The sequence below is a fragment of the Seriola dumerili genome, unplaced genomic scaffold, assembly GCF_002260705.1.
Source record: "Seriola dumerili isolate Sdu_G_001 unplaced genomic scaffold, Sdu_1.0 BDQW01000149.1, whole genome shotgun sequence".
Lineage (NCBI taxonomy): Eukaryota > Metazoa > Chordata > Actinopteri > Carangiformes > Carangidae > Seriola > Seriola dumerili.
In genome coordinates this window covers 11,996,442-12,019,812 of record NW_019174404.1, presented here as the reverse complement: position 1 = coordinate 12,019,812, position 23,371 = coordinate 11,996,442, and the positions used below count along the sequence as shown (strand labels likewise).

The window sequence follows — 23,371 nt, the reverse complement described above, 5'->3', positions numbered from 1 at the left end:
GTATATATGTATCCAGGTTACAGGCTTAGATTCTGCTCACATGCTCGAGTCTCAACATGTGAGCAGGTTGTCCATTCATTCTAATGAGACTCAAAATGTTCCAAATGTAATAATTAAATGATGTAATATAAAATAAGTAATGAGATGAGTGCAGCATACAAACAAAATCTTTAATATAACCATGACATGGTGAACGAATTCAATAAATCTTTGAAACTCATCTCATTCTAATCAATTATTATTTCAGGTAGAGCTGCAACTAACACTTTTTTTCATTCATTCATTAATCTGATGACTATTTTTTGATTAATCAATTAATAATTTGGTCTCATTAAATGTACAAAAATAATGAAAAATACCCATCACAGTCCAACATGTCTGTGATTTGTTTTCTCTGACCAACAGTTCAAAACCCCAAAATAATATTCAGTGTATGATATGCAACAACAAAAAAAGCAGCAAATCCTAACATTCAAGGGGTTGAAACCACATTTGATATATCCGGTTGAAACATGTCCTCCATGAGAAATGGACTACCTGTCTATCTGTCAATCAATTAAAAAATTAATTGACTAAATATTGCTGCGCTAGTCTCTTCAGTCACACTCACATAACTGACCCTGTCATGATTGTCTTGTCTTGTTAAAAACTTGAGATGTAGAATTATGAAATGAAAATCTTTGGAACAAAATGGCATGTGAAATAAAACAGCTGAAATTAAATAAAAATGGCCGGCAACAAACTCTCTTTGTGTTAAAAGAAAGAGGATGAAATAAAATGTAATAATAAAGAAGCTGAGTTTTAAAAATATATTGGATTATTTCATAATGTCCTGGTTGCATTAAACATTTTGCCTGTTGTCAATCACACAATTATTTCTTAACGTCTCATGTATTTATTTAATTTTGAACACTTTGGGGCTCTATATACATTATGCCTTGAAGATTAATTTTAATTTTAGAGTCTAAAAATGACACAAAGGTTGTGTCTGTGCAATCACAGACGTTTAGTTCTTCTCTGCAGACAAATTATTATTATACAAAATATTGTTTCGTAGCCAAAGAGGCAACCAGAGTCATTTTGTACTTTTTGCAAATCTCAGTACATAAACTCTACTGCCTATATGTTTGAGCCGTCCTGATCCTAGGACTCAAGACATATGATACAGCATAGATTAGGCCAATTTCTTTCAGGTTCAGCTGCTGAAAATTAAATAATTTCAGAGCAAAGAAATTTTGTCTCACAGGCAAATGTTTTTATTTTTGCCATCTTTAATTCCCATGACTTAAATATGGAAAAACGCAAGAAAACAAAAAAGGGAATAGGTAACCAATCACTTACTAAAGAGATTTGGTGTATCAAGCATTGCCATTGTTAACACTAGGAATGTGTCCTTTATGTACATGCTGGCTGTTTTGATTTACTAAAATAGTATTTACAGTTTCTAAACATGGACATCATATCATACTCATTGAATACAAATATATATAATTTGTATTATTGCATACAAACTAATAGTTCCGCAATAGCAACTGTTTGGACAGCACTTACTATTTCTCTTATGAGTGAGAGGAGTTGCCGCTGGTACTGGACATTTATGAGACACATGGAATGCAAACACAAAGCGTACCTTGCCATGGTACAGAGGAAAACAGTTTTACGTCAGAATCAGAGTTTAATCTATTGCATTATTCTTTCATTTATTAAGTATGTCAAACCTTTGAGAGAATAAAGCACATCATTGTCACACATAATTATGAAAGGGTGAAAACAAAAACCTCAAAAGGTAAAGTCCAAAGGGGGGCACAAAAAAACAAATCCACAAAAGTGGCTGGTGAGGATTGAGAAATGGTCCCATGTATAGATGTTTCTACTGTCTAAATGGTCAGTGATGGTAAACGCAGTGATGGTTGCAGAGGGTGCTTTTCACACACTGATTTCAGTCCACCTCCATCTCTTTTGCACCAGGCTTTGTCTGCTGGCTTCCCTTTGCGTCTGCCTTCCCTTCTGCTCCTTGCTTGGCTGTCGGGCCATTATGAGCTCCACTGTTTTGGTCATTCACTTCGGGGGCCTCCTCCACTGTGGGCTTCGGCCGGTTCATCACTGGGTTACATACGTTATCCAGTTCCTGGTGAGCAATAAGTGTAGAGTATGTCAGCAGATTTCATCACTGCTAACTGAAGGAATACTTCAATCTTAAATAGTCATTCACATACCTGTATTTTGGCAATGATGTCTGCTACTTTAACAACGGGATCTTGAGTTATGGCAAGTTTGCTCTGTGCATTCATCTTGCTATTCATCCAGCCCATGCTTTCATTCACACACTTCTCCACAGTGCTCATTTCCTCTGCGCTCAAATGTAGGTATCGCTCATCCTGGGAAAAAGTTGGTGACAAGAAACATTCATTTTAGAGGTCTCTACTTCATTCATTTCTACAACATAAATAAATCCACCTCTATGGTTCTATCTATGAAATAGGGTTCATATGACACAAACATTTAGAAAGTCAGATAGACAGCCACGATTCAGCAACAGAACAGAAGTTGTATTATGACACTTAAAGAAAACAATCTTTAAAACACACTATTTCATTCTTTATTACAAAGCAGCGTATCACTAGATAAAAAGGATTTACCTTCTGCTTATAGGAATCCACAAACTTCATGTAGAGTTGCAGTTTCTTTCCCAGCTCCTCAAAAGCCCTCGGTCTGTCCTCATGTTCTCTGTGCCGATCCTGAATGGGTTGACCCAGCCTCTGGAAAACAATACAGTTTATGTTAATGCTGATGGTTATTGTCACTTTCAAAACTTAGAAATATTTAAAATGTCTTTCAGTTAAGTTGTTAAGCTTTTTGTTTCAAGCTTTTTCTAGTTTGTAAAATCTGAAATTGAAAATAGAAATTTCCTTGATACAGATAAAGACAAACCTTGAGTGCATCTAGCTTCTCCTCATAGACTTGTTTGGGTTGGTCCTCCCCATCCTCATACAGCCAGTTCTCTGTGTCCTCCAGCATCAGCGTCAACCGGTTACCGTCCTGTCAGTAAGGGCAAAACATAAAACAAATATTAAATACAGTCATTTTACAGTACAGCGGCACAGCTTCTCAATTACACTACCCTTTACTACGTCAAGGTGACTAGTATTACGAAGGTATGTAAGCAAGCACCACTCACCTCCTCTGTGATATACTTTTCATAGATCCCACACAGTTTGTCCCGCAGATCATATACATACTCCTCCACAGCATTTTTAGCATCATTCAGCTCTTTCACCAATTTGTCCTGTACAATCATCTGACGCTGTGAGGGGGGAAAAAAACACACAAAAACAGTCTTGTAAGGGTCAAAAAATAAGGTATGGTATCAGTCACAGAAGTAATAAAATATAATGTAATCCAAGTAGAATCAGAAAACTGTGACATCAAAAATGATATTAAAAACCTTTCTGACACAGTGTGTTGTGGTTTACACCAGGATACCGGTTACATGAGAGGGTATAGATTTGGAATACTAATTATATTTTCACCAATAAATATGTTGAAATGGGTGCGCTTTTTTTAAGAAAATCGTTTGGCCTGTAGACATTCAGAATGGTTGGTAATTACAGAATTTAATCTAATCTCAAAATCAAAAGATATTAAGATCTGAGCTGCGTGTCTAACGGCCTAAAGACACAGATCTAAAACTGTTACATTTACCTACAATAAAGTCATTTAGTTAGGAGAACATTGGATTTGAACAGCAGGCGATATGTGGAACACACAATTCCACCAAAACACAGATTAGGCCAATTAGTAACCATTTAACAAACACTGTGGCTCCCTCTTGAAACAATCAGCGCTTAGAAAGTGCTAGAATGAAATAATGGCAATAGTAGTATACCGTAAGCCACCATGGGAAACAATCACGGATGACAATAGGACAAACACAGCACATTATATTATACATATATCAAGGGTTAATTCCCCTCTATCCAGTAGTGCTCAGGTAATCAGCGTTTCAGTCTGACCACGACTTTTCCAGTGACCATCAGGAGCACTCACCTCATAATCCACAAAGTTGTTAAGGACATCACTGTCGAGCTGTCGAATGTTGTTGGCCAGGATGGGCAGATCAACACTCTTCACCTTGACTTTGGGCTTGCTTGCCCCCGCTGCTGGGTCCTGCTTTTCCCCAGAGGCACCCTCCTGGATTCGGAAACCAGAAAACCAACCATTTTTTTCTAGGAGGGTATTACTTATTTTCAACTGTCAAATCTTCTACATATAAAAAAATAAAAGCAGGAGAATCATTTTGTAAAAACACTTATTCATCTCAGGAAAGGCATGTCTGAAAAGTGAAAAATGTCTTTATTTTGTCTGCATTTTTACTATCAACACTGATTGATACAGACAGGAAAACACATGATACTGATATTGGCTTCAAAAAAAATAGAAGCAAATCCCTAAAATTCGAACCCATCTGACCTTACTGCAGGAACTGTTTTCCTCGTTCTGCTGATCCCCCTGACTTTGGCCTTCCTGGTCCACCTGCATTTTGGTCTGACACACGCACATTCAGCTTCTTTTAATCAAGCCAGATTACATTAAATACCACAGTATTTGACATCTAAATTATATTTTAAAAAGCAATAGAAACAGTTACTGTACATTACACAAATTTATATGATCTTCTAATCCAAGTTGTGGAAGGGAATATTTACTAAGGGAACAACACACTGACAGCCTGACTTTGTCATCACTACAGCAACTGAGGCAAAAATCACCTCACCTGATCCTCAGCTCTGCCTTCATTCTGCACCAGTGGCTCAGAGTCAATTTGCATGTCCTCTCCCTCTCCTTTCTGCTTCTCAATCAGAGAAGCGCTGGACACACTGAAGATGCCATGGACATTGACTCGCACTTTGACCTTCACCTTAGAGCTGTCTCCATCTGGCTGTGGAGCCACATTCTGTACTGAAAAACATCCTGGGAACAGATGGAAACAAAAATTAGAGGTCTGTGAAAGATCTTTGATTACAGGTCCTCAACATAATCCCTTAACGGACAGACAGACATAACGTAACTGAGGTCGCACACCCTCCACACAAGTCTACGCGCAGACAGGACCCATCTGTGGGACACTGTGACTCATTCCTAATTACCATCCAGGTTGTAGATCCCTCCAGGGACACAATGGGCCACCTAGAGAAACTACTTAGGGCACATGCATCAATCACCTCTCCTGCTGTAGATTTGTGTAGCTGCTATAAGCCAGATATCCTCATAGTTTTACATCCTAAAATCTGCAGATCTGCCTCTGTGTGGGCAGAACTCAGGGAGGACTAATCAGTGGGTCACTAGCTGAGTGCAGAATGGGAACCAGTACCTATCCTGTGGTCTGGGTATGGGAGATCTTGAGGGCTGCTGTAGAAGGCTTCAAGGTCAAAGGGCTCCTTCTTGTGGAAGGTGATCACTTTAGAAAACGGAGCAGCATGATTCTTACTGAACACCTCACACTCTCTGCAAAAAAAAAAAAAAAAAGCAGAAAAAGAAAAAGCAAAGTCAGGTTGCGGAAAGTCAACACAGTCAGCACATCCTGTATCTTCAAGCTGGCTGACCTAGCTTGATTTACTATGTGCAGGAATGACTACAGAGAAATATATTGTCTTGTTTTGTGTAGTGTTACTGTCTGATATGGCTCATTAAGTGTAAGTACAGTGTCTTTACCCCAATCCATCCTCTGTTGGTGTTTTCCAGCGAAGAGTAATGGGAAAGGGAACCACATCAGTGATGGAGAACTCACGCACCTTAAACGCTGGAGACAAAATTGCACACTACACCCATACAATCAGCACACACATCGCACAAAGGGCACATTTACTGCATTATATATTGTGAACCACAGAAATTGTATACAGTGCATGCACTGGTGCATGATATTAGCTATTGGTGTCAGAGTAGAATCGTACCTGAAGTGCACAGCCTCTCGCTACAGCTTCGTCTGCGTTGAGTGTGGTACTGACGTCTTTGCAGAAAAATTTGGCGATCCTCTCTTTGATAGCAGGGATTCTCGTGGCTCCTCCAACTATCTCCACTGCGTAAATATCATCCCGGCTTAGCTCTGCCATAAAAACACACAAGAGACTTAGTCGACTCTTCATTTCTATATTATACAAACAAGTAAATTCAACCAAATTTGAGGTGCATACTTGATTGTTCAAGGGCTGATTTCAGAGGCATTTCTACTCTCATCAGATATTGAGAACACATGTCTTCAAACTGGCCCCTGTGGATTAAAAGTGAAGGAACAAAAAAACAATTACGATACTACTCAAAAATTTGCACAATTGTGATACAATCATTGCAGAGAAAACAACTGAAGATATTTCATACCTGTTCATCCTGCTGGAAACATCGATATCATTCATGAAGCACTCTATGTTGAGGGGCAGGTCGGAGGAGTTGGCACTCATGAGCTTCTTTAGTTTCTCGCACTCCTGGTGCAGCCGCAGCAGAGCCCTCGGGTTGTCCCTCACATTGAGCTTGTACTTGCCCTTAAACTCCTCGCAGAAGTAATCTACCAACGCCTCGTCAAAATTGCGCCCACCGAGGTACAGGTCGAATGCTGTGGCAAGGACCTGACGGACCAGATTGACACTGAGCTCAGAGTTTAAAGTTACATGTGCTGAGTATGGATAGAGACGGAAAAAGGAGCAAATGCTAACCTTGAGTTTGCCTTTGTTGAAGGCCGTGATTGAGACCTGGAATGATGAATGTCCCATGTCCACAAATACCACATTTCTAGGCCGCTCTTCTGGAGTAGGAAGGTCCTGTTTGTAGATCCCATAGGCCAAAGCCACTGTTCATAAGAAACAGGGTTGTTGTTGTTTTTTAAGTAAAAGGTCAAACCAAGTGGTGAAGTACTGTCTGAACTGTGTACCTGTATATTTTATTGTTATGGTAACACAAAAGCTGAGTGTCCTTACACCTTAGTCCCATGGACCCATTCAAGAAATTTCACTATCACCAATTCATCCAGGAACACTGACCTGCTGTGGTATCATTAATTAGCCGTAAACAGTTCAACCCTGCGATTTGAGTTGCATCAAACACCGACCGTCTTTCTGCATCTGTGAAGAAACTTGGGACCTGTAAGACAGTGCATGAATCAATATGTTTCATGGAGCTACTTTGTGAATTATGTTGATGATTGTCTGTCTTCCTTCACTCACAGAGATGACACAGTCCACCACGGGCTTCTTCAGTGCGCTCTCTGACGTCTCCTTGAGCTTGGTGAGTAGCATGCCTGTGATCTGCTCGACTGTGAACACTTTGTCCTCGTCCAAATAACGCACCTGTACACATTATATAATTAGGACCTTCAGGGCTAATTAAAAGGTAGAGAGTAAAGCATATTAATCATAGAGCCAATAAGTTGTTTGGAGATGAATTACAGTAAAAAAAAAAACTTAAAAAAAACAAACATCTGTGAATCCCACTCACTTATCATGGTCAGTGTCATGGCTGAGTTAAAGGAACAAAGGTGTGCAATGACAGCAGAAAATGGTCAGGGTCAGAGAGAAAGGGGGAAAACACAGAAAGCAGTGAAACAGAACATGCTAGACGTTTGTACAGTGCTTTACCTTAATTCCAGTGTTTCCATTGGCCAGCTTATGTAAGCCATAAGGCAGTTTGGGTTTTTCTGCTTGGACAAATGGGTCATCAAATGCTCTGCCGTGGAACTTTTTGAAGCCATGGACTGTATTTTTGAAGTTAGTTATAACCTGCGATAAGAACATATAGTTGATAAAGACGTGTTTCATAGAAGTTGCTTTGTAAATGTGTAATGTTTCTTTTATTACAGAAATAAGACAAACTGCTGATTGCTGACAAATGGATGATCTTACTTGACTCTTGGCTGCATTTCCAATCATGCGGTTTTTGGAGGCCAAAGACACACAAGCCCTTGATGAAAGACAAACACATCAGCAAATTAGGGTGGCTACAACAGAAATAATCCTGTTAACAGATGTGGCAGACAAAGCACAACTGTAATTGACGGACTGTTGCAGACAGAATCACATGTCGAGTGATGATGAGAGGCAGATTTCAATCAAGCAAATTTCACAAGGGAGTCTGAGGAAGAACCACAAACTAGGGCAGTGAGACAGAAGAGTTCACCTTCAAAAGTTAGCTCATCCCGTCCAATGAATGAATACATAAAAAAGCATCACCTACTAATCTCATTTAACTCGTCTCTTAGCAGACAGACAACAAAATCATTGTTGTGACAAAGATGAATGCTTCTGTTCATACAGGGTTTAGGGATCCATTTCACATTGGCAGTCACTCCCTAGTTTCACCTTGCCACAAAAATATCCCTTCTCACTTAAAGGTGCAATGCTCAGCCTCCTTTCCAGCTGCACATCCGTGTTTGCATGATGCTGCAGCACATGCATTTCAGTTTGCATGCAAAATGTCCCTCCAGAAACAGAAATTTCTCAGTATTGTAATATGAGTTCATTCATTATATCCTCTATAAATAAAACAATTTCATTTGGATTTAATTCACGGTTATTTGTGGGCTGGTCCTGGAAGGCAGCAAGGATGAAGCTTTTATGCAGGCCATAATAGACGCACTGTCGCCATGTCATGTCAAAACCTATGTACTCAGTGCTCTTCTGGAGCACACAGTATACTGACATGTTAAAATGCTACATAGCCTTGTTCAAGTTGCTGATCACGGCCAACTTTGAGGCGCACTGCGCAGCACCAAGGTGGTTGTCAGGAGACATGTCAAGCTGTCTATGAGAAGAGAGGGTCACTTCATAAAGCAACATGCGACATTTTGACCTACGGTAACCTGCTGTGACGGTGAATAAACCAGTAGTTACAGGCCTCATCACCATCACCACCACCACCACCACCACCACCACCACCAACATCCCCGCGGCCTCTGTGCCGTCACCGCTCAGCCAGTGCGCCTCCAGTCGCAAACATTGCGTAACAAACGCACAGCCAGACCACAATAAACGGTGATGATGTCTGTAAATATTTGTACTTACGGTGTGCATCTGTCACTGTATTCATTGGCAATGGTTTCAATGCCACCGCTCCTGGCCACAGCGATGTAACAATTTTGGAAACCCACATCAATGCCTACCACTGACATAATGAACGCTCTTAAATTCACCTCTTGCAAGTTATGCTCCGCAACGACCGCACTTGACACTTGACAAAAAAATATATATGTATACAATGACGGTATATTCCAAAATGAAATGTAATTCAGCGTGTCCCTTGCTTTAGGAATATACGAGACAGCTAGCTGCGGGTGCACTAACTGAATTACTAGCTGTTATGTAAGTCAAGCTGTTTATAGCAAACTCATTCAGAGTAATCCTGGGCAGCAATGATGTCCAGAGCGGATTCTCCCACTCCTAGGCGGCCCTAACATCACCCAGCGGCTCTGACAGAGGATGATCCTTACGCCCTCCCCCACACGTCTATGATTGGCTGCGTCACACCCACTGTCCTTACGTGATTGGTGCCACAACCAATCGATAACAGAATAATCTAGAATCCCCTGGAAAGGAGACCGTAGAATACGTCACAAGCAGTGGCTTCACATACATTTTTGCCCCCAATTTAACCTGTCAGGTAGAGTTTCTCCGTCTATCCCGCGTCCTCCCGCACCGATGGATACACATTACTGTAATATCTGTTGAATTAGCTTTACAGATGTCCAATTAATATGTGGAGCTTGCAAGGAGTGCTACACAGTTTGAAAGAAAATGCAGCCTGAAAGCTCTCAGCCAGGTAAAAAGTCCTCATCAGAGTAACACAGGTGTGGTCTGACAATTTCCTATGAGTAAATGCCCCTTTCAGAATGTTACTAAAATACCTAATTTATACTTTATGAACACTGCTGAAAACCAGAAATATAATATCGTCCCCTGTATAAGTCACTGCTAATATTCTACATAGGTAGTCTACAGGGTAGTTTAATCCATAATGCTGTAACATATTTCATAAATTGGCCAGATATTTTGAATGAAAGTTTATAATCTGTAAAGTAACAATAACTGAAGATAAATGTAATGGAGTAAAATGTATGTGCATTATTTCATTGGGAAATGTTGGAAAGTGCAGTAGAAAGTTAAAGACAAATACTCCTGAACCTGAAAATTTTTTACTCAATAACTGTAAATGCAATTAGTTAATTTGATTTGGACATTTGAATCCATAGGCTACATAAAAAATTGCAGACAAGGGCCAGGTCTTAGAAACATGGTTGAAGTGTGAAATTTTATTTTGCAGTTTCAGGAAAATTAAAAAAAAATGTCTGGTAGGCCTTGATATTTCAAATTAATCTAAATTTCAACTTAAAATAATTCAAATTTCCAGGAGGTTTGAGAATCTAGAAGCTAGGCAGATTGCTTAAAGGTAAAGGGGAGAGAATTGAACAAGAACAGGTGTGTGTCTCTAGTTGCATATAATGGATTCTCATGGACCATGGTTCATTTACAATGCTGCACTTTAAACAGGTTTTAGAAATGGTGGAGAAAATATTTAGATCAAGTCGGCTACTTGCACAGTCTCTACACAGGCATGGTCCACCAACATGGGTGTTTTCACAGCCTTCCACATCAGACCTCTTCTCACGACTGTGTGGTTGTGCATAGATTGTGCTTGACTGGCATCTTCCCGACTCTCCAGTTAATTTTATTGTACAGAGAGGGACAATTAACACTGTAGACACAGGACTTTTCACAAATGATAATTTGGCATAGGCCTTGATGTAATTCTCCTGTCATTAATTTTATTAGTAACACCTGGGCTTTTCCTGTTTGGTCTATCTGTTTTTACATTTCAGATTGAAATGTAAAGGATATATTCAATTATTATTTCTAGGCACAGTATAATTAGAGGTATATTAAATTAGAATTTTAGTTGTGAAAGTGTAGGCTAATTAGTGATTTCTTGAATTTTTTATGGGTCAAAAATGCCCCATAAATGTTTAAATCTTTATGTAAAATCTTTATTATGTTAAAATAGTTTACCATTAAGACATTCTGTACTGACGGTGTCTGGTTGGATCTCAGCCTCACTTGAACATTTGCTTCCTTGCTGAGGAGAAGAGGGACTGACTATTCCTTCATGTTCGTACTCAGCCCGACGGGCCTGGGAGCAGGAAGTGCTAGTTGACCAAACTGAGCTAACCAGCTAATTTTAGTCAGATAGTTTAGCTCGGCATTTAACTCGATTGTCACAATGGGACTGTTCGGCAGAACACCGGAGAAACCACCAAAAGATCTGGTGAGTACTGGCAGCTGAAGACTAGGACTGTCTTCTTGTTTTGTCCATAGTAAGAAAAAACGACAAAGCCTTTAGCTAACCTTGCTAACGTTAGCTGTCAGTGTAACTCAGCTTCGTTCAAACTGTTGCTACTTTTTGCTAGTTGACTAGCTGACGTTATTCTTGTTAAACAAAAGACAACACTCCCTGTCACGTTAAACTGTGTTATTTCTACTGTTTCTAACGTTACAAGTTTGTTTATACGGCTCATCACCCGACCAGTCAGTGTTATTTTGGCGTGAGTATTTGAGAGATAGCTAGTTAGCATACAAGCTAGCACAAGTATGCTGTCAGTCAGTGTAAACAAACCCCGATTTGGTTCGCTTCAGCTGACATCATGATTTAGCTGTTATACATATGTCATACATTGTTTTGGTCTAATGTTCCTCATATGTTGAGACATTACATGCATACTGTAACTGTTAAGGTAATAATAATGCAGCTTGTAACAACACAATGTGTCGTTTTAGATCAATGAATGGTCTCAGAAAATCAGGAGGGAAATGAGAGTGATTGACAGACAAATTCGAGGTAAGATACAGTCAGCATTTGACACTATCAGAGAACGACTGTAAATATCTAATAGATAGATAAATAGTATAATACTCATTAAGTGTGTATTCAATTTATAGCTCTACTTCCATTCAGTTTCTAAATCAGTCTGAATTTAATTTAGCAATTAACTATTTGAAAACAAATGGACGAAATAATTACAGTAATTAGAATATCTTGAAGCAGAATCTCAGAAGGACACTTTGAAATTAAAACACATTGAGTTGACATGACAACTACTGAGTTATCTTATTGGCCAGAAAGGTGTCAAATAAAATAATTCCACTAGAAAAATATAATTATTAGAGGCAGTGTCTCAGTACAGTGGTAAATCTGAACTGTTGAATAGTTAACAAATGAATAATTACACACTGCAGTCTATGACCTAATAAATAAATAGATTTTTTTTTTTGTGTTGTAAGTAATGACATCCCCTTGTGTTTCAGACATTCAAAGGGAAGAAGAAAAAGTTAAAAGATCCATCAAAGATGCTGCCAAAAAGGGCCAGAAGGATGTGTGTGTGATCCTCGCAAAGGAGATGATTCAGTCAAAACGAGCTGTTACAAAACTTTATGCTTCCAAAGCCCACATGAACTCTGTGCTACTCAGCATGAAGAATCAGCTTGGTGAGTTTGAGAGTACAGCAGCTGGGTCATCACACAAGGGAAAATCTGAAATTCTTTTCTGTCATCAGTAGAATACTCTGCACTTTTATCAAGTTGATGTTCTTCTCAGCACTGTCAGTGAAGGGAATGTATTTGTGTGTTTCTAGCTGTACTGCGTGTAGCCGGGGCCCTGCAGAAGAGCACAGAAGTCATGAAAGCCATGCAGAGCTTAGTCAAAATCCCAGAGATTCAGGCAACCATGAGGGATCTATCAAAGGAGATGATGAAGGTCAGCAGCACCATCCAACATAAATAGAAATTTACAGTCAGGTTGCTACAATAAATGTAACTCTGCAGCTGACTCAGAAAACCAATGAAAAAGTAGTTAAACCATGGCATCATGTACACATATTCATATTTCAGGCTGGTATCATTGAGGAAATGCTGGAAGACACATTTGAGAGCATGGAAGATGGAGAGGAGATGGAGGAAGCAGCAGAGGAGGAAGTTGACAAGATCCTCTTTGAGATCACAGCAGGTAAAGAGATTTGTTAAACTAAATGACAGTTCATTGTTACTTTCCTATTTTATAATAAGGCTTTGATGTCTAACATCTCTAAGAATTTAAAGCTGAACCGCAGATTAGAATATACCGCAAATTGGTAACATGGAAACTTTGTTTCATGATCATTTTTGCTTTGTTAGGTGCCCTTGGCAAAGCGCCAAGCAAAGTTGTAGATGCCCTGCCCGACATGGAGCCATCTGGAGCCACGGCAGCTTCAGAGGATGAATCGGAGGAGGACATTGAAGCAATGCAGTCGAGATTGGCAGCTCTGAGGAGCTAAGTTGAACTGCCACTGTGGTGTCACTTTGCTCAATCCATAAAGGACAAAGAATTCTGGTGCAGGGTTTACAGTACTGAGCAGCCTCTGTGCTTCATATTAAAATTATTATTTCACATAATCAGTTGGGGTTAACTTTGTGCTATGACATTTAATGACTTTAAAAATGTTTTTTTATAGAATGTTTGGTTTACTCAGCCAGAAGAAAAGGTGTTTTTGTTTTTTGTCTTTTATTATCAGGGCATAACCCTTGGTAAGTCTTTATTATCCAAAGTCAAACAGAAGGTTTAAGAAAGTGTATATAATGTAAGTATGAAAAGCCTGCTGTGCCTACAGTGTTTCATCATATTCTTCTGTCCTAAGTTATGGACTGATTGGTGGAGGTACAGGGGTATTTATGATCCAAATAATTGATTGAGTAGCTGTTGATGGAAGCCACCCTGTACATGAATCACATCCTAGATTACTATTCAGCAGTAGTTCTAATCTCTTAGAATGCATTTTGTAAGCAGCAGCTGTTCTGTTTACAAATTCTTAACCTGTATTATATGAAACACTCGAGGTGATGGGTGGATTTCTCTTTTGATAGTTAATTTTCTGTACAGTCAAAATGTGTCTATTCTATATGTGGTCATATGTGAAATACACTCATCAGAAAAATGCACGCATACTACCCTAAGCCATTCTTTGCATTAACATTCTGCTTGTTAAATGTTTGGCTTTGTCAGATTGAGTTCATTTTCAGCAGGAAGATGCAGAGGAAATGGAAAAGTTGGTTAGTGCAGAACCTATGTATCGTGGAAGTGTTGTGCTTATACTTTTTCTATGTCAAAGCAGAAAAAATAATGAAATAAACTTTTAAGAAGAAAGGTTGCCAATAAGAAAGATGCATTACATCTCTTTTTGCTCTCAGTGTTGATCACACTGACTTTACACTTAGCCCTTCAGCGTCACAATAAACACTAAATATTAGGTCTGTTGTCAACAGGAATAAGCTTTTAAGCAATAGCACACTCTGCAGGTTAGAAACTGTACTGCAGGGACAATCCAATGCTGTGAACCACAAACATGTCTGGCAGATGAAACAGTTTGCTCAGCTGCTCTGAAACCAAACTGTATAAACAGTAAAGAGTTAAATGACTGAAAGGCTGCTTTCCATCATTCTCTAGTCCAGTGCATGCAATCCACCAATAATCAATAATACTTGGGGTGTGACGCAGAAACTGTCAAATTATTCATTTCTGGCCTTCTTATATCTAACCTGTGACATGATTGGGGTATTACTGTACATCATGTTACACCTGGTTGATTTGGAGTCTGTATATTTCTTTTTTAAGGAGAAATGTAAACCTTTTCACCAGTGCATTTTGGGCCACCCTTGTGTTGAAGCTATTCCCTTGGCTTTAAAAGTGACACAAGGATTAGATTTCTACCAGCCACGGCCCTCAGTATCTTTTTGTTGTACTGTAACAAAACCTAGCCTCTGTTCTCAGGATCCAGTATGTAGGCCAGAGGCTGGACATACTGTAGCTCTAAAAGTGCAGGTGTTCACTAACCTGTGACCAGAGGTTGAGAAAATTCAAGGCCAGGAAGATCTCACTCCTGAACATTTTTATTTAGATTTCAGTAGAAATCCTCTGATTGGTTTAGTTTCCCTAATACTCAAAAAGATAGATTAAACTCAGCTATTAAAGTTAATTCATTCATAATTAAGTGGCGTAAGGCCCAAATGCAATTTATTTATTCAATGACACCACAGACCTGCAAAGGTAAAGGGGAGAAGGTGTCAATAGGGTCATTCAGGCCATAAAGGCATCATATCACATGTAAATACGCTGTGTGCTAGGGAGATTCGTCCCTACTCACCCGGCATGCTGGTTATCTGTGTTGTCTGTGCAATGCAACACTGCCATCTATGGATAATAGTTATGGTCCGCTCGCTGTTTATCCTGCATCACGTTGCTGCCTGTGCGCGTCCAGACGCTGCCGCCTGGACGCGCCTGTCATCTGGAGGAAACTCCTCCCCGCAGACAGCGCGTCCTGTCGCCTCTCCAGCGCAATGGTCTCCTGGATCATCTCTAGACTTGTGGTGTAAGTCGTCTATTTTTCTTTTCTTTTTTTTTTTTTAAATTTGTTTCACTCTATATGCTCTGTCATAGACTATATTAATAATAACAATAAATTGCGGCTCCTGGTCGTTGCGGGTATTTGAGCCGCTCATTGACGGTGCAGCAGCGGTGCGCTTTACAAGCCCCCGCAATTTTGTCTAATATGTAAGCAGAATCAGACGCCAGCGTGTAAGGAGAGCAGATGTCGGTCTATTAATTTTTGACTGAGCAGCAGTGTGAATTCCACAGGATTGTACTTTGCCATTTCAGCAAGAATGCTGAGCTGGGCCTGTATAGACCTCTACTGTATTTCTAAACAGCGATCAGCAGGCTGGTACTCTTTGTGTTTATCATGTGCCCTTTTTTTTATTACAAAGAGGTGACGTGATTGGTTGAGTAATCTATTATCATCCGTTATATGATAATATGAGTCAGATCTAGAAATCAGAGACGTCTTTCAGAGGTAGACGCTTAAATGTCAGTGAGTGGTGACTGAACAACAGGAGCGGTCCTTGAGTGGGGCTATAATCTATGTTGATGTCCCATCTTGGGAAAAAAAAAAAAACCAAAAGGGATGGGTCAGCCTTCTCAGGTTACAAAGCAAGTCAGCGAGTTATTCATGCAATAAAACATATTGGAAAGTATCCCAATGTGTGTGCTCATTGTTAGTTTAAATGAGATTAAACAACAAGACCACATTTATTACAGTGGGTTATAGCTATTTTCACCTGCACAAAGTATGAATCAGCGCCATTACAGACCGTGTGGAGTAAACCAACAGCAGGCCCAACCTCAAAATAGTGAGGCGATTAAATTTAGATTACTAGGTCTTATTACATTAGATTGGATCTTTGCAGCTGTGACTGTTCAAAACATGGTTATATCGAGTCATTTTAGGTCCATGTCTCCACGAGATACCGTTTAGTTGTGTCGCCCAGAGCCGATACATTTGTTTTTTTGAGTGTCCTTGTGTGTCTAAACTCTGTTAGAGAGCCACAGCTAGCTGGCCCGGCCCGAGTGCTGCAACATGATGTGGGTCAGTAATTTGATCAGGTCGAACTCACAGCTGTTGCTTGGCTGTAGCACTTCAACAGGGTGCTGTCTCTGTCCCAGCACCCAGCAGCACAGGTGTCTACACAGGAATAGAAATTTAAAGAAAAGGAAGAAAACACATGTAAACTAATTTTAACCTCATGCCTGGATGCTTGTTGCCTGGAGAGCTTGTGTAGCCCAATCAGCCATGGGAAAAATTGACTTTAGGCACGGTCGATTTGATAGATTCTTTCTAGAGGGAAAAATCTGTTGTACATTTTCTGATTAACCTTGATCTCACCTGTCCACCTGTCCACTTCTGCAGGCTGCGGCTCAGAAGGCTCATAGATAAAAATGTATTGTATAAATGTATTCACAAATTTATCCCCAGTATGGCAAAATTCCAAACAGGTCTTGTATGAACTTACTAACATAGAGAAAGACATTAGACACCTTAGCCCAGAACATATTTAACGAGAGTATAATAATATATTGTCCATAATCATGATTTATTGCATTTCAAATGTCTTGTTTTAATGTTATTCATGCACATTTTAAATATCTGTTGGACTGTAGTGTTATATATTTTGTTTCTGGAGTTGACGGGCACATTTTCTGTCTTTTAGACTTGTGTTTGGTACACTATATCCTGCGTACTCGTCTTATAAAGCTGTGAAATCGAAAGATGTGAGAGAATATGTGAGTACATTATTTGTATTTTATGAAATTATATTATGCTGCGTCATTCTCATAAATATGATTCTATGTGTATGTTTGTAAACTACTTTTCCCTGTTCCATTACGTTTTAGGTGAAATGGATGATGTACTGGATAATATTTGCCCTATTCATGACGGTGGAAGTATTTACAGATATGTTCCTTTGTTGGTAAGTGACCTCAGGTATTGAGTGTTAATGTGTCCTTCATGGAGAGTCGTTTGCCTCTTGACTACTGGGTGTTTATCACATAACATATTTCGTCACGGTCATGAAAAACTTAAAACGTTCCATATCATTATGTTTTGCCGCCATTCTCTGTCTCCTTTGCAGGCTTCCTTTCTACTATGAACTGAAGATAGCCTTTGTGGTGTGGATGTTGTCCCCTTACACTAAAGGCTCTAGTGTGCTATACAGGAAGTTTGTTCATCCCACGCTTTCCTCAAAAGAAAAGGTGAAATCCCTTCCTTTGTTGTCCCAGTTCAAGGAAAGGTAAAGATATTCAGTCTAGGCTGAATGGTTTTGTGACTAATAGAATTTGAGTTTGCGACAGTCTGCAGGACAGAGGTGCCTTTGTGCCAATTCACTTTTCCACATTAGCTGTTAAAAATGTGTTTGCTGCACAGGGGGGAGGAAATGTCACGGTGCTCTTCCATTTCTCCCCTCTCTTTTTCCTCCATGTGTGAGTCAGGAAACGGATAAGTGAGTTTTGTGGGGATCAAAAGTAACAGAATTAAATGATACAGTCAAGCAATTTAAGAAATACAGATCAACACAGCATGAAATAAATTACACAGTTACAGTGAGAAATACTATGTTCACATGATTGGTTGTCCTTGTTTCAGGACATTGACGACTACATCTGCCAAGCCAAGGACAAAAGCTATGACACACTGGTGCATTTTGGGAGAAAAGGGTTGAATGTTGCAGCCACAGCTGCAGTCATGGCTGCAACAAAGGTAATGCAGACTCTGGGCATTTGTTTTGTAGTGACCTCAGGGTACAGAGCCTGTTATGTTGTTTGCTATTCACATAATGAAGTAGGCCTATTGAATAGAGCTTTGGATGTTTTTAAAGTAGAAGATCTAGAGGCCTATTATAATGTTTGTATCAAATTATTGATGTCCCTAAAATGATCCATGCTCTGAATATCTCACATTGCTGCTCCCACTATTATGAATACCTGGTGGTTTCTCTCCAAGGGCCAAGGAGTCCTGTCAGACAGACTGAGGAGTTTCAGCATGCAGGATCTATCTTCCTACCAGTCTGACTCCGATAACACTGACCCCGGCACTACGCAGTCTGCAGCAGCACAGCATCGGACCAGAACTATGATGCGCAGCAAGTCAGAGAGCTACAAAGGTAAGGAGACATTATTTCACACCAGCACAAAAAAGTAAAAACCACTATAGAGAAAGACCTTAACCAACAAGCTAATAGTGTTTTAGAAGCATATTAAAACCATGTTGTGGTATTGAGAATATATGAATTTCATAATATATTGAGTTGATAAACATGAGTAACATACAGCCTGTTCACTCAGCCCATTAGCTATGAGAGTGCTATTATAATGTAACAACAGTGCTTGTTTGGTTTTTGGCAGACAGATTATCATGTAGATTTCTGTCTTCCTGTTCAAGCTTGTTTAAGCCAACAGATATTGTTCAGTACCTCTGCTTTCCTGAGTGGCCCCTGAACCTTAGTCCTGCCTTCCTGTTTGGAGCAGGTCAGCTCTCACAGGGGCTGCAAGGCGAACCATCCTGTGATAAAACTCACATGTAGCTGCGGGGATTTGTTCCTACTTTAACGTCATGTGAAAACAGTTGTTGTTTGTTTTAGTCTGGATTGAGTGTCATATATTTTTTTTCAGATGATAATTACTCCTTTGTAGATAAAATTAGAAATAACATTTGGACACAACTTTTTATATTGGACAGAAATATCTGTAGATTTAAGGCACAGTTAACCTTTTTATTTCATAATGAATTCTGGTGATATTACCTCTGTTCATATCTGCTGAATATATTTCTAAATTCTCAATAAATTAAAGAATAAATCTGTGTGGAGGTCTATGTTTTTTCTTATTGTCAACAAATCCCAGAACGTGTTTTAATCTGTCTCTCAGTACTTCCTACATCCTCCACACCTTATATGAGGCTCTCAGCCACAAGCACTGCAGATTTTTGGAAACTTGGTTAAACCTGGAGTGAGTGGTGAATTTGTTAGGGACTGTTTTCAGCTGCGTATTAATACATATTTTTTGCACTAGTGATTGTTTATGGAAACAGGGCAGTGTAGGGCATGCAGTGAAGGAACATGTGACTCAGTGCAGCGGCCTGGCTCACTGATGTGTTTTTAATAATGTTTGGAAAATGATAGTGCTCTATGGCACATATCAGGCCTTTGGTACTTGTTAGTCAGGAGGTGATTGCTGGTTTTGGTCTCTCCATAAGATTTGTTGACAATAAGAAAAATATAGACAATCACCATACCTCCCCATTAAGACTACTGTAACACGCTAAACTCCATTAGAGCAGTGTTGCAACATGTGTGTTTTGGCTTGCTGCTGTCATTGCATCACATGGACATAATTCTGCAGATACTGAAAGAAGAACAAAAATAACCTTGTTATGCTTGTTTGTGCCGCCACAAATTTGTTTCTGCCTATTATGACTTCCTAGTTGGTCTCTGCTCTGTGGTCTCCAGGATGATAACGCATTATCATATGAACTTTCATAATCCCCACTGACCAAGATCAGTTGCGGTACCACAGCAATCACACAGAAAGCGTTTTTCGTTTGGTTCAGTAGATCAGAGACAGGATTTACATCTTGTTCATCGACCTTTTTCCACGGTACAGGACAGGATTTTGACATGACTGAGTATGAGATGTTGGGGTTGGACCAATGGCACTCCAAGAAGTCGCTCTCCCAGACCATTTCACCTTCTGAGTCTGAGTCCACACCCATTACGCCCTCACTGACACCCCAGTCCAGCCCACCCTCCACACCCTCTCCACCTCCCACTCCCTCTCCACCTCCCACTCCTCCAGTTCCAGAGCAGCCAGTGGAGGTGGGTAAAGAGGTGCAGGCAGCGTTGAGCACTCCACAGCTCAAGCTGATTAAGAGGAAGGCTCCTGAGGTATACCGCCTCATCACCATGGCTGCTCAGCTGCTGCCTGATTCTAACTGTCCCTTGAGAGTGGTGATTTACCCACTGATTCGCTAATTTCAATGGCTGTGTGGCTAAATAAATCATCATGGTCCAGTACTTTTGCAGTGTGGAGTCTGCCTGCTAATAGGATTTCTGCACTGATGAACCTGAATCATGTATTAACTTCAGTGGAATTATTGTTCAGTGCAAATGAGTGTGTGCTCTTGCTCTTATGATGTTTGTAACGACTCACTTTTTGGAAATGTGGCATGGGAAACATCCAAACATGCTCGCCATGAATTACGTACCGGTGTATTTCACCCCTGATAGTAATTTCTACTTTTGATGTTATGCTAATGGTAATGGTTGTGCTAAACCAATCACTGGAATGAACTGGTATTCATTCATTAATTTCAACATCTAATATCAGTTTGTTTAGCATGGTGATGCCTAACTAAATGAAGCAGCACCGTTTAGAGGAAAATACCAGCAATATTATACATTTTCCTTATTGTCAAACCCCATGAAAAGACCAAAACCAACAATTAATTAATCTCATTAACAAGTATAGTTTGTGTAGCCAAAGCCTAATGGCCAAGCCATGCCAATGGCCTTTGTTGTTTTCTAAACACTATTAAAAACTCAGTGAGCCACATTATTGCAATGGCTGACATGTCACTTCATTACAATGAACATGGGCACTGTGGTTTATTTTACGTCATTCCAGATACAGAATCCTGTTGCACTGAATGTGTTTTAATCCGCAGCTAAAAATAGCCCCCAACAGATGCACTTCTTACACCTGTTTTAGCAATATTTCCTAAAAACTAAAATACCCTCCTGTTATAGCAAATTGTGAAATCATATATGTTTGTGACGTGATATTAAAGATTTACATCTTCAGAAGGAACCATTGGGCCTGGGGCTGAGAACTACAGCCAAAGCTATAGAACTCAGAGAGTATTAAGAGATGTACAATGTGCTTGTTTTGGTTTTTTAATGGGATTTGTTGACAAGAAGTAAAATATAGCATAATGCCAGACATGTCTTTATGAAGTGTACAACTGTTATTTGTTGACTAAACTCCCTCCTGCTTTTATCCTCATCTATTCTCCTTTTTAGCCTCCTCTTAGAGTCCTACGGCCTCTCACAAGATCCAGGAGTGCTCTTTCTTCAAACAATGAAGCCATGTGAAACTGTCCTCAAGACTACTCCAGCTGCCTTGCTGCAAGAAGTAAAAATACTGAATGGCCAAAAGCTACATGACTGAAGCAGCCTTGCTTTGGAATAAGGTGTTACCAAAGTGACCTATGATGACCCCTCTATATATAGTACAGTATATAGCTTGTGGCTCATGATTAAATAAATGAGGTTTGTGACACTGAGATAGGAAAAATTAATGAATGGCGCCATGCTGATAGACACTTTGAGTTTATGGGTTATTGAATATGTATTTATGTACAGTTTGTGTGAACTCCATCTTTCTGATTTGATCATTTTTATATATCAGGTTTGGGTAGGCAATTGCATGTGTGTCTTCCCAGTTATTAGTCCACTGTTTATTAAACAGAATGTATTGTCACTGGATACTACAGCTGGCATTGAGAACGACGTGGTCTCTGTTAGAGAATGTGTTACAAGCCAAGGATCAAAACAAAAGGCAAGGCTGTTTTTGCCCATGATCTATCTGTTCTGGAGCTGAATTCTGCACTGATTAATTACTACATCAAGCTATTGAGAAATTGGTCAATTACCCCAAACAAAAAAAATCGTATACTTTATATAAACTTGTACCTTATAGTGATGAAAAGTCAGACGGCTGTGGCAGACAATATTCTGTTATTTACCTCTCTATCAAAGCCTTAAAGAACAAGATAGCAGAGACATGAAAATATATGTCTAAACACGTGATATGACAATTTGTAACACAACTATGTTCTCATTTAACAATCATTTTTGCACTATGTTTAGAATATAAATAACTTCCCTCAGTACTCAATGAAATTGCCAAAAATGACATAAAACAGTAATCATTATAAATTAGTAGCTGAATATTATCGTGAATAATTTTAGTATCATTATCATTCATTTCCTCTGTGGTAAAGAAATTACTTGTGTAAGAAGTAATAACACCAGTATCAAAGATAAAAGTCATCACCACAAGAAGTTTTCTCAGTGGAGCAGACTGTTTTGACAATCTACTGTTCAGTTTCTAAACACATTTTTTCATGTATTTGAACACTTATTTGGCAATTTAAGGCCAATTAGGAATATGTCTCTTTCAGCTGTAGCAGAGATAGATATGAATCATTATTTACTATATATAAACATGGTTCTTTTTCCATGTATGAAATCACTGTGTAATGTTCTGCTGTTAACTGAGCAACACTAAACCTAATGATCTTACCTTCTACTTGCTTCTGTTGTTCTTTAGGAATTCATGAGAGAGACTATGTTGGTTTGCAGGTTTACAAACTTAAGTTAAAATGTGTGGTGATGCATTGTATGTTTTCATCCTGTACTTTATTCACTGAGCCTGAATCATAGCAACATTTTACACAAAGTATCGATCTGTTGGTTGTTGATGGTTGGATTTACGCAGTAGATTTATAATTTTCATCATTGTATCATTTACGGTGGTTTGAAGTTTGAAACAAAAGCTTCTCAGGTACAACTGTTCTGTTTACACGTCATTCACTCTGATGTTGTAGATACACTTGTTATGCACATGAAATGTCCTTTTAATGGATAAATGAAAAAAAAATGAAACAGGAAAAATCAGATTGTGTTTCAACATTAGTATCAGTGTTAGTGTTGAAGGTGATTTCCTTCTTTCATGCAATTCATGCAAAGTAAAACTGAGAAAAAAAACACATTGCTAATTATTAGATTTGTATACTCGTGCTTAGACTGATAAACTCATCATTGCATGATGTTTGTTTTTAATTTGTATGAAAATTGGATTTCTTGAGCGATTTTGTGTGAAGCTGTTGGCCTCTTCAGATGCCTTGCTGGTAAAC

General features: G+C 39.3%; 3 protein-coding genes across 3 annotated transcripts; 2 read left to right on the top strand and 1 right to left on the bottom strand.

The window, feature by feature from the left end:
- Positions 1–405: 405 nt before the first annotated feature.
- hspa4l (heat shock protein family A (Hsp70) member 4 like) lies at positions 406–9,423 on the bottom strand. Its single transcript, XM_022750268.1, has 19 exons — positions 9,051–9,423; positions 7,893–7,950; positions 7,629–7,769; positions 7,218–7,340; positions 7,035–7,134; positions 6,711–6,844; positions 6,379–6,623; positions 6,195–6,271; positions 5,955–6,106; positions 5,713–5,819; positions 5,372–5,505; positions 4,775–4,971; positions 4,471–4,545; positions 4,048–4,191; positions 3,179–3,304; positions 2,932–3,039; positions 2,640–2,759; positions 2,217–2,378; positions 406–2,128 (listed from the first exon to the last, which is right to left on the bottom strand). Exons 1-19 carry the CDS (start codon positions 9,155–9,157, stop codon positions 1,940–1,942), a joined length of 2,499 nt encoding a protein of 832 aa, XP_022605989.1. The 5' UTR covers positions 9,158–9,423; the 3' UTR covers positions 406–1,939.
- Positions 9,424–11,128: 1,705 nt separating this feature from the next.
- chmp3 (charged multivesicular body protein 3) lies at positions 11,129–14,460 on the top strand. The gene is made up of 6 exons (XM_022750501.1): positions 11,129–11,304; positions 11,814–11,874; positions 12,342–12,521; positions 12,668–12,789; positions 12,924–13,038; positions 13,206–14,460. Exons 1-6 carry the CDS (start codon positions 11,260–11,262, stop codon positions 13,343–13,345), a joined length of 663 nt encoding a protein of 220 aa, XP_022606222.1. The 5' UTR covers positions 11,129–11,259; the 3' UTR covers positions 13,346–14,460.
- A 902-nt stretch (positions 14,461–15,362) lies between these two features.
- reep1 (receptor accessory protein 1) lies at positions 15,363–22,757 on the top strand. The gene is made up of 8 exons (XM_022750255.1): positions 15,363–15,433; positions 17,109–17,181; positions 17,293–17,369; positions 17,532–17,652; positions 18,044–18,157; positions 18,401–18,560; positions 20,059–20,339; positions 21,474–22,757. Exons 1-8 carry the CDS (start codon positions 15,402–15,404, stop codon positions 21,543–21,545), a joined length of 930 nt encoding a protein of 309 aa, XP_022605976.1. The 5' UTR covers positions 15,363–15,401; the 3' UTR covers positions 21,546–22,757.
- Positions 22,758–23,371: the final 614 nt, after the last annotated feature.